Below are 11,347 nucleotides of genomic sequence, written 5' to 3' on the forward strand. Positions count from 1 at the left end.
AGAGCGGCAGACATTCAGCAACAATCTTCTCGAGGAATGATGGAGTAGATGACGTGTCCCCAAGGTCCGAAAGCGAGTGAAGGCGGAACCAGTCCTTCCACGGAAGACTCTCAGGCTGGTGGAGTTTGTGGACGAAGTTGAGCAACAAGCACCTGTTTTGCCGGTGGAGATCCCTGATGCTGAAGCCACCCTCCTGTTTAGACAACAAAGCTTTGTCCCAAGCAATTAAACAACGAGCACCCGAACAAGAATCCTTGCCGGTCCAAAAGAAAGCACGGCGCCTTTTATCTATACTTTCTATCACACCACGGGGAAGCAAGTACGAACACATGTAGTAAGTAGCAAGATTATTAAGAACTGCATTACACAACAGAAGCCGACCACCCGAAGAGAGGAGGAGAGCCCGCCACCCAGAGAGACGACGGTCGAAAGATTGGATCAGCGGGGCAAAGGCAGAGATGGGGAGTTTTGTGGGGGAGAGTGGCAATCCGAGATAGGGTTGCGGGAAGGAGGAGATGGGGCACCCAAGGGTGGCAGCCATCCGATGAGCATCATCGTCGCCGACATGCATGGGGATGAAGCATGATTTGTGAAAATTGATGGCCAACCCGGTAGCAGCGGCGAAGTCATCGAGGACGAGTTTGAGGTGGGAGACCGCATCATGGTTGGCCCTACAGATGATGAGAGTGTCATCAGCATATTGGAGGACGGGACAAGGCAGGTCAGGCGAGAGGGGGTGGCCAATCAAGCCGTCCCTCCAAGATTTACGGATAAGGCGTTGAAGGACGTCCGCCACGATGATGAAGAGGTATGGAGAAAGAGGGTCACCTTGCCGAAGCCCATTGCGGCAACGAATCCAGTCCCCCGGGACCCCATTGAGGAGGATCGCAGTGTGTCCGGTGGAAAGAATGCGGGACATCCACTCGCACCAGCGTTCGTCGAAGCCCCTAGTTTTGAGAATGGTCAGGAGGCTGTCCCAGTTAACGGAATCGAAAGCTTTTCTGAAGTCGATTTTGAAGACGACGGCGGGGGCTTTTTTTAGGTGGCAACACCGAATGAGGTCCGCAGCGTAGACGATATTTTCAGAGATACGACGCCCAGAGAGGAAGCCGGTTTGATTGGCATCCACAAGAGAGTGGATGGCACATTGGAGTCTAGAAGTGAGCACCTTTGTGATAGCCTTCATGACACAATTCTGGAGGGAAATTGGCCTGAAGAGAGATGGATGGTTAGCAGCGTCTACTTTTGGGAGGAGGACCAGGAAGGCCCTGTTGATTCTTGTGAGGTCAATGGAACCATCGTAGAAGGAGGAGAAAACTCCAAAAACGTCCGAAGAGACCAAGTCCCAAAAGGTGGAGAAGAAGGAGGGGCCGAAGCCATCAGGCCCGGGGCTCGACTGTTTGTTCATGTCAGAGAAGGCCTTGCGGATCTCGTCGTGGGAAAACGGAGCACTGAGGGAGGCCGGGAGGGCCCTAGAGTTGTAGTAGAGATCAGCCAGGTTAAACCGCCACTCACAATTGGTGACCGACCCGAGGAGGGTAGAGAAGAAATTTTTAAGAACAACCGCTTTCTCAAGGTGGGAGGAGGTAGTGACACCATCGACCTCCAGAGAGGGGATGGTGTTACGTCGAAGGCGACACGTAGCAGAGGCGTGAAAAAATTTGGTGTTTTCGTCCCCTTCCAAGGCAAATTTGATTTTTGCCCGAGTTTTCCAGTAGATTGCCCGCTCTTTAATAGAGAGGTGGAGGGCATCCATAGTAAGAGAACGGAGGCCATTCTCCGCGTGGGTAAGGGGCCGAGCTTCCTCTAGGAGGTCAAAGAGGTTAATGAGAAAACGACAGTCGTTTTCCCGCTCAAGGTGGGGGGTGGTTTTTTTTGTCCATCTCTTGCAACTCAGCCTACACTGGCGAAGGCGGGCCACAATTTGAGAGGTAGGATCACGGCGAGAGGTAGAGGTCCAAGCGGTCGAGATTGATGAACGGAATCTATCGTGCAGGGCCCAGGAAGGCTCGTACCTAAAAAGGCCATGTTTAGGAATGGAGGTAGAAATAGACGCGACAAGGGGCACATGGTCCGACGTGTCCCGAGCGACAGAGGCAAGAGATGAGGAGGGGAAGCGATCGTTCCAAGCATGGTTGATGAACACACGGTCAAGCCGAATGAGAGTAGGGTTCTCCCTTCGGTTGGACCAGGTGAACAGACGGTCACGGAGCGGAAGCTCAATAAGGGCAAGCTCATTGATACACTCGTTGAACATGGAAGCCTCGCTGATGGAGAAATTGTCGTTATTCCTATCGGAAGGGTTCCGCGTAAGGTTGAAATCGCCAGCGATGAGCCAGGGGACATCCTGAGCAGGCTCGTGGGTGGTGAGCTCAAGAAGAAAGGCAGCCTTATCAGCACGGTCGCAGGGCGCATAGACATTGGTGAAACGCAAAATCGAGCCATCGGCGTTGAAGGAGAGGTCGAGAGAGATGATGTGCCGGGAGGGAGTAGAGTGGGAGAGACTGAAAATATTGCAATCCCAAGCGGAAACGAGGCCACCCGAGGTGCCCACCGCATCTACCGAGCAAAAATTACGAAGGGAAGGGGGAAGAAAGGACGAGGCCTTAGAAGGAGGGATCGGACCCAACTTGGTCTCCTGGAGCGCCAAGATATTTGGCCGGGCCGCAAAGAGGTCAGCGGAAACAGAAGTGCACTTGTCGTCGTCACCTAAACCACGTACGTTCCAGGAACCAGCAACGAAGCAAAGATTACTCATATAAGGAGACACACAGACACCTGAAACGAGCGCAAAAGGGAGCCAGCATGGATTACGTGGAGGCACAAGGCCATTACAGAGTCTAGATTGAACGAAATAAATAAAAAAAGGGGGCGAAACTCCAGCAGACAGGCCTGCAATCTGAAGGAGCTGTTCCAGCTGGTCAAGCTAACGAGCCTCGCAAGGCAAGGAGCAATAATCCTACACTTACGGACGTTCTGGCCTTACGGAAAGTACACGGACAAATGTGTAGCCTGTTGATTGGTTAAGTTTTGATTCCGCCCTGAAAAATCGGGCCACGTTCTCATCCTTTCCTCTGCGTGCTGAGTCCGTAAGATTTTTCCGTAAGATGCATCCGTAGGTGTAGCATTACTCGGCAAGGAGAAGGGGGGACGCAAACGGCTCCAGCCGCACCACCATAGGAGCGATGAACGGACAGATGAGCCTGGTCACCAAGAGTTTGAAGCATCATCCGGAACCAGAAGGCACCGCTGCCCCGTCCGTGACCGCGTCAAGATCGACGCCGCAGACGGCAGCAAGCGCCTTGAGGCGCTGCAGAGGGATAGGGCCTGGGACTCCATCCCCGAACCCTGCAGCCTGAACTGAAGCGCGGAGACGAGGCGAGCCAGCGGAGAGGTTGAAACGCGAGGCCTTGACAGCCTTGGCCTTGGACAGCATATTGACGAAGTGGTCCGGCTCCTTCGAAGCAAGACGAGAGCTGCGACGGGCTTTGAACGCCGAGTCAACGGCACGCTTGCGGCGGACGCGCTGCTTGCGCACGGCGTCCTCGTGCTCATCTCCGGCAGCCAGGAAGGTCACAGGTGGGTGCACTTCGCCGTCAGCGAGGGCAGGGCCAAGGCTGGCGTCAAAGGCAGGCACCAACGGTGTAGCAGGGATGGCCAGCGTGTCATACCACTGCAAGAGAAGGGGGGTTTGAGGTTGGGCAGGGGGTAAAACGAGCTGAAAAGCAGAGGAGATGGGCTCAAAGCTAACCTGGTCGGCATCAAGGCCTTCCTCCGGGAACTGAGCAGCCAGGCGGCGAGCCAGAACCTTGTCCCAGAGCTCAACGGGGGTGGCTGAAGGAGGAGGGGCACTCTGGGAGCCAAACAAAGGCTCGGAGTCGAGGTCGTTCACGGGAGCAGAGGACATGGCGGCTTGCCTGCGTGCCACGACCCTCCCCCACATCTCCAAGACAGAGGAGCTGGGCCTGACATTCGGGGGCGATGGCGGCTCGCCGAAGACAGAGTCCTCGTCGATGTCACTCAGTCTAGCCTCCCGCCGGCCACCACCAGAAGAGGGCTCAGGCTCAACCCCACCCAGGTCACCAAAGTGGCCTGAGGAGATGGAGGACCCGTCCTCCTCAAACGACCAGGTACGAACCACCCGGATGGACACCTCCGTGCCGGAGACGCCGTTGGCATCGCGCACGAGCAGCGCGTGGGGGACATCCCGGTCATCCTCCAGCTTGATCACCAGCCTCACCGCCGAGTAATCCCCTTCACTGAGACACAGGGGATCAATGCAGCAAACACTCCCAATGGAGCGGAATGCTGTACGAATCCCCACCTCGTCCCAATGTTCGGGAGGAAACCCGGTGGCAGAGAGCTGCGCGAAGTAGGAGAACCGCCACACGAACCTGTTCGGCCCTTCTTCCGGGCGCTCAAGCCTGATGGAGTGGCCGTCGAAGTCGAGGGGGAAGAGCTGCATGGTGGCCTCACGCACCTCAGCGGAAGGGAAAAGCACCATGAGGGCGCCGTAGTCGCTGGCCGCAAGCCCAACATGGGGGTTGCCGCCGCGTTCCTCAAAGGCACGTCGGAGCAGGTGTCCCGGCGAGTCCGAGGCCGGCACGATCAAAGCGTAGGCGAAGCGGCGGCCCCCAGACTCGGGGTGAGCCGGGGGCATGAAGATCTCCGCGAAGTCCGGGCGCACAGGCTGGACGTCCTCCGCGTCGGCCACAGCCGCCGCCGCCTCGGAGGAGGCCGCAGGACGCGGCAGGGGGGCGAAGGTGGGCGGCCCGCGATGCCCAAGTGGCGGAGTCGGGGCAGGCCAGAAGAGAGGCGCGCGTCCAGCAGGAGTGGAGCGGCTGGAACCGCCCGCGGAGGAAGGAGTGGAGTCGGGAGGCAGCCCGCGAGGGAACCACATTAAGCTTTCACGACAGGTACCGGCCAACATAACCCTCGCGTGACAAAACCCACCTAAAGCCCTCCTATTCTTCTCCGTTGTCGCTCCGAGCTACTACGCGCCATGTCTCTCCTCGCTGCCGCCGTCGCCCGCCGCGCCTCCGCGCTGTTCCGCCCCGCGGCCGCCGCCGCATCGCTAAGGCGGATGAGTTCGTCTTCCATCGACGCCCTGCGTGCCGAGGCCGCCTCCTACCGCGCCATGGCCGCCGCCTACCGCGTCAAAGCCGACGCCCTCCGCACGGCCACCCACGACGGGGAGCTCGTCGGCGTCATCCAATCCACCCTGCAGTCCCACGACCGCAGCCCGGTACGTACGTTTACCCCGCTGATCAATTTTCTCCTCAATATGCTAGTCCTCTAATCGACTAATCCTCTACTCCGTTTGGTCCTGCCAATAGATTGATCACATGTTACCTTGATCCACTTCGTCCTCTGGGTATATACGATTGATTTCGTTGTCCGTAGAGGTTCTTGGCGTATATGCTTAATTAACAGTTTTCTTACTAAGTGCAAGAGAGCAAACATGATCATGCATTGTCATTGTTGATCGATACCCTGATTTTTTTTCATCCTCTTACAAACAGGTCGGTGAGATTCCGAGCGACTTCCCTTTTGAAATCAACAAAACGGATGGGTTTGCCGACGTTACTCTTACGAGAAGTTTAAGAGGGGAGCAAATCGAGGTCCTGGTTTCCATGCCCACGCTTGACCAGGATGAGGAGGATGTCTCGTCGTCTTCCGATGGGTACTACACATCATCATGTTCAGACCAGGACGACCAAGACGAGAACAGCCCACAAGAACAAACTGTTCCTCTCACGGTCACCATCTCCAAGGGTGATGGCTCAAGCCTCGAATTCTCTTGCACCGCTTATCCAGACAGGGTCGAAATCGACGACATATCCATGAAACAGCAAACACCGGGGGTTGTTGCGGCTGCTCTAGAGGACGATGAAGATGACCAGGTTTATGAATTCAGGTAACACTGAAGATGCAGATTAAACCTAGCTAATTACTAGCTATGTAGCCAATTTAATTCCTTTAATTTAAGAAAGCTTTCATTAATCACCGTTAAGTGTTGTTTGTCGATCTGATCTGGTGCATGCAGTCAGCTAGAAGAAAACCTGCAGCAGGAACTCTACAAGTACCTGGAGTTGCGTGGGATCACTCCCTTGAACGCAAAGATTTTGCACGAGCACATGATCAACACGGACCGACGCCGGTATCTCCTCTGGCTAGCCAAGTTGTCGGATTTTGTCAAGAAAGACTGAAGACCTGTTATGTCATGAGATTAGCCAGAATAGTGTTTTGAAAACTCCGAGCCAAGTGATATACATGCTTCATAAGATCCTCTTTCGTGCAACTTTGTTTTTTATGACACTAATATATATGGTGCTAAACCTACTTAAAGTTGAAGGTATTCTAGTATTTTTCAAAAGGCGAGGCATGGGCTTCCTTTTTAGACGGAAGGCTCGAAATGAGCCCGGCTTTGAATTAACAAAGCCATCAACCGGCCAGGAGTTACACCATGAGTTACAACACACATAAGAAACGCACACCGAAAAGCTAACAACAAACGACAACACAGAGAACGCCGCCAAGAGCCAGGTTGAGGGAGCTTTGTCATCTGTTGCATCGGAGCGAGCACGTCAATGTCCACGCCAACAAACCTCCTACCGCATCAACACAACAGCTCAAGGGGGACTCGACGGCGGGCCACCATCCTAGCAGAACTTGAGGATCCAAAGGTGAGGGGGTCTTGCGGCGACGCCTCCAAGAAGGTGCATGGCGCATGAATGCGTCATCGTCGTCGGCAGAGACCGAGGGCCTGCAAAGCTTTCACCCAGACCCCGAACCACCACCCCCGAGCTCGGGTTAGGTCCAGACCAGAAACACAACATCTTCCACTGGCATTGGGATAGGCACACCAGCCGAGACTACGACCAGACGCCGACCTAGCAAAGCCCCCCAAGGCACTAGGCGGGCCGTCAGCTACCGCAGCAAGGCCGTGTAAAAGTAGCCAGGCTGACGAGGTGAGAGGGCTGGAACACCAGCGAGAGATCAAAGGGTGATCCACAAGACACTACAAGAGAAGGTTGCCCGAAGCGGGGCCACCAAGATTAGCAGGTTGAGGCGGAGGGACGGAAACCATCAATTCGAAACGGGGAATCCACATTGGGACGCCTTCAACAAGGGAACGACACCTGAAAGGTGACGCCGTCAGCGGCAATGGCAAGGCCTTGCGTAGCTTTCGCCTAGATCCCACCGGGTCAAAATCTGGTCGCCGTCACGAGGACGCAGAGCGGACAAAACATAGCTCACAACCGCACCTCCAACCCAAGCCACACTAAGACCTAGCCCCAACTAGATTCACCCACAGGAAGGACGCAAGAGCTGGTTGGCCAAGCCCAGCCAGACCCGGAACCAGACGTCGCTCGACGTTGGATCGGCGGCGCCACGACGGATGCACCAACACCAGCACGCCAGCACCTGCGGCAGCGTGACCCAAATAGATCAGAGGGAGAGACCACAACCGCACGAGCAGATGCAGTACGGAACATGCCGCCTACCCCGGCGAGCACGCGCCGGCTTAGGAACCCTATCCCAAAAAAGCCGACCAGGACGACGCCCAGTGCATCGTCCGAGTGTCGAGAACCCCCGCGAGAACCCGAAGGACGCCGACACAGATGGGCTTCGAGGATGCCAGATTCGCAAATGTGGCCACCCCCGAATCCGAGGGCCTCAACGCCGGTCACGGCAGAAGGGAATATCGGCCGGACCCTGCCAGGCCCAGATCTGGGCCCACAAACCCAGATCTGGCTGGAGCCCTCAGGCATGGGCTTCCTGCTGCGGCAGAACCTGCTACCACGCCCAGGGCTCGCCACGTGGTCACCTTTTAGCACCGGTTCATGTTACGAACTGGTGCTAAAGCTCCTTCCCGCCCGGGCACTTGGCCGCTGCCATGTGGTACCCCTTTAGCATCGGTCCGCATCACAACCGGTGCTAAAGGGGGAGCCTTTAATGTTGATTGCTTTGCACCGGTTCCGCAACGTCACAACCCGGTGTTATGTCTATTTTCTACTAGTGCAGCCAGATTGTTGAGCTCCAAGTTTTTTTTATGCACTGCTAATATATTTGCACACAATACATGCACATGGTAAGAGTTTTTTTTCGAAATGGATGCACATGGTTAGAGCAGCGTTTCTAATTTAGTGTCTCATAGTAACTGATCTGCAATTGTTGTTAACATCTATAGTACCTGATAATTGATCAGGGTGTGTGATGTACTATAACCGTTACAAATTGGAGAAGTTGGGTTTTGTTGGTATCATCGTTAAGGTTAATTTATGAGGAAATCATACTGTTGCTGGTGGTGCAGCTGTCCACCATTGCCCCATTGTGCCTCAATGACGTTGATGCCGGATGTCGTTCACCATTCAAAAGAAAAAAAGTTGGGGCATGTATACTGGGGCTATGTCAGCCATCTCTTAGAGTTGCTACATTAGAATTTTGCTTAGATGGAGACGAGAGAAATAAGAAAGAGAGAAGATGTGGGTTCCCCTTATCATAGGATGATCTATTAAGAAAAATGACAGAAGGATATTTTTTCCATTATAGCACATATCTTACTTAGAAAATATATTTTCTAGAAAAAGTTAATTAATAATTATTAGTTGCTAGGGAATACGATAAATAATACAGTAATGAATTAGAACCGTGTGGCAAATAATGTGCAATAATAATGTTTCTCTAAATACCATACAACAAAGTTACTCTAAATTAGAACAACATTGTTACTCTAAGCTAAAATCTAAGCACACCGTAAATGTAACCTAAATTCCAAGTAAAGTTACTTGAAATATAAGCTAAATTAGTATAAATAGACTAAAACTAGGTTTGGGTAACTTTAGACGAGGTGGCCTCGCTTAGTATCGCCTGCTGAGGGCCCAACAATGATAGTTCAGTCATCCTCCAGGCTGCGTTTGTCTCATGGCTCTCGCCGGGGAGAAAAGAGAGGTTTAGGCCGACCTGTAGGTTGGGTTGGACATACGCCTTATGCATGAACATAGCCATCTCACGCTTTCGTGTGTCGTCGCGCTCGTACTCCATGCAGGAGAGATGGCATGAGAGCTCCGGATCCTGGTCGTCGATGTCCTTGCTCAACGCCCCATCCTTGCCTGATGACGACCGCCTACGTCCGCCACACCTGGTAGAGCCGCGGGATGAGACGAGGCCTCCACCGCACTGAAATCGTTCTACTCCCGGAAGTTTAGCTGGTGATGGCGCTCCAAGTACACATGTGCGGTGAGGTGATGGTAGTGTGCCCCTTCCATGTACTCGACGTGGTGATGCGCCTGGTAGGGTGCTGCTGCCGGCACAGCCTCGAGCTCCAAGGATGTTTGTCGAGGAGGTCATCAGACAGATCAAGAGAGAGTAGTGTGGGTGGCTAGGGTTAGAAGTGTCTGAGAGTGAGAGAGATTGGAGTGCAGAACGACATGAGGTTTTCTTGGTTGTGCTAAACTTGGCAACGGAGATTTCATATATTTCTGTTTGCAATGAGTCCATATTGCCGAGAGGAGTCTAGGTGACCGTCAGGCATGTCCGTATAACATCCTGAAACTTGGTTTATGTGAAATTTAGTGACATGCATACTGTTAAATGTATTAGATAGCGACTCATGTGTGCGCCTCTAGGAATAGATTTTGATAGTTGACTCATAAAACTCGTACTTCTTCCTCATCAAAGACTCGGAGTCATTTGAGAAAAACAAGTTCCGATTGTCGACTAGCCTATCAGAATAGGGTTTAAGCTCCCATCATAAAAAAATGGATTTTATACTAGTGTACACATAGGAGTACGACGACCGCCACCGGTAGATCTGTGATCTTCTTATCTCTTCATGTTGCTACCTTTGACTAGAAAATTAATGATCTTATGGCGATTAATTTGAAGTGTAAGAATATAATTAATTTATTTATATTAAAAATTATTTTATTACAACTACATGATTCGTTGTGTTCCTATTTGTGTACTCCTATAAACGCTACAATTGTCCCACTATTTTCCCATCTCGCCATTACTCCTGTACTTTGATAAAAAGCTAGTCAAAATAGAATGATATCATTTATTGATATTAATTTTTTTTACATCTTTATAACTATACCGTTCTCTCCATAAATAATCGTCTAGCAGCTTGTTATACTTGAAAAAATAAGCACATAATAATGCAGCTAATTATTGGTATGAGACAATATTATTGATAAATTTTAACATCGGCCATATGGAAAAGTGCAGTTACGCTATATATTTAAATTGGAAAAGTGCAGCTTGTTATACTGTGAGCAACTGCACAAACCATTATAGTTAAATTGGACAACACTATATATTTATATTTAACTTTTTTACTCAAATATAATTTTACTATTCTCTCCACATATTGCCATTTTATCCTTTTATTGTTCCTAAAATATTAACTACATAATAATAAAAGAAATATTAAGACAAAATTATTTTATTGGGTTGATTTAATATTGACATAAAAGAATACACTTTTCACTACATTTAAGGCATATATTGCAACGCCCTATTCTTTCTTTTCAAGAAAGTGCTCTTAAAATTGTTGGGTTGAGCCAAATTGTTCTTTACCAGTGAAACATAGGATTTTTTTTAACACACATATGTTTAAAGATCATTTGTGCCACTTAGATAAATTTCAAGTATACTTATGTGTTTGTGCCTATGCTGGTGTCCTTCAAAATCATGGCAGAGCGTGAAGCTAAAGAATTTTCTTGAATGCATGGTTGTCTATTTAGGTGTAAATAAATAGAAAGGGGTGATTATATACAATCATACTAATTAGAAAATGTAGAATACACGAAATATCTATGTTGGTTATCTCCTCGAAATTGTTTAATTGATTGTTTATTAGTGGAGATCATTGTGTCGTCACGCCTTCGTGGCTTCGTTTGGACTTCTCCTTGGGAAGCTAAATCGACAAATATTCTGCAACTAGTTGCGAGTGCATCCTATTCTTTTTTGTGATTCTTCCAAATTTCCAAAAAAATGTAAATTAAAATTATGGACATTGGTTATGACATATGTTCTAAACCTGCAATTTTTGTGTCAAAGTATGACCATATGTGACATGTGCAAAAAAGAGAAGACATAAGTGAATATTGTCGTCTACTATTTACGCATCATTTGTTCTTTTTTATGTAGATCACATATTGTCGTATTTTTGGATGAAACTTCACAGATGCACAAGATACAACACAATTTAGGTCAATAATTTAAGTTTACATTTTATAAAAAAACTTGGAAGTGTCAAAAAAAGGGAGTGCACTGGCCTCTAGGCACTAAGCCAGGGTTTACTTTGCTTACTACCGCAATAATCCATATCATCATATGC

General features: G+C 50.4%; 1 protein-coding gene across 1 annotated transcript; it reads left to right on the plus strand.

The window, feature by feature from the left end:
- The first annotated feature begins 5,002 nt into the window (after positions 1–5,002).
- LOC127325613 (uncharacterized protein At2g39795, mitochondrial-like) lies at positions 5,003–6,209 on the plus strand. Its single transcript, XM_051352422.1, has 3 exons — positions 5,003–5,245; positions 5,523–5,917; positions 6,047–6,209. The coding sequence occupies exons 1-3, from the start codon at positions 5,003–5,005 to the stop codon at positions 6,207–6,209; spliced, it is 801 nt and encodes a 266-aa protein (XP_051208382.1).
- The last annotated feature ends 5,138 nt before the right edge of the window (positions 6,210–11,347 follow it).

Source organism: Lolium perenne, chromosome 3, assembly GCF_019359855.2.
Source record: "Lolium perenne isolate Kyuss_39 chromosome 3, Kyuss_2.0, whole genome shotgun sequence".
Lineage (NCBI taxonomy): Eukaryota > Viridiplantae > Streptophyta > Magnoliopsida > Poales > Poaceae > Lolium > Lolium perenne.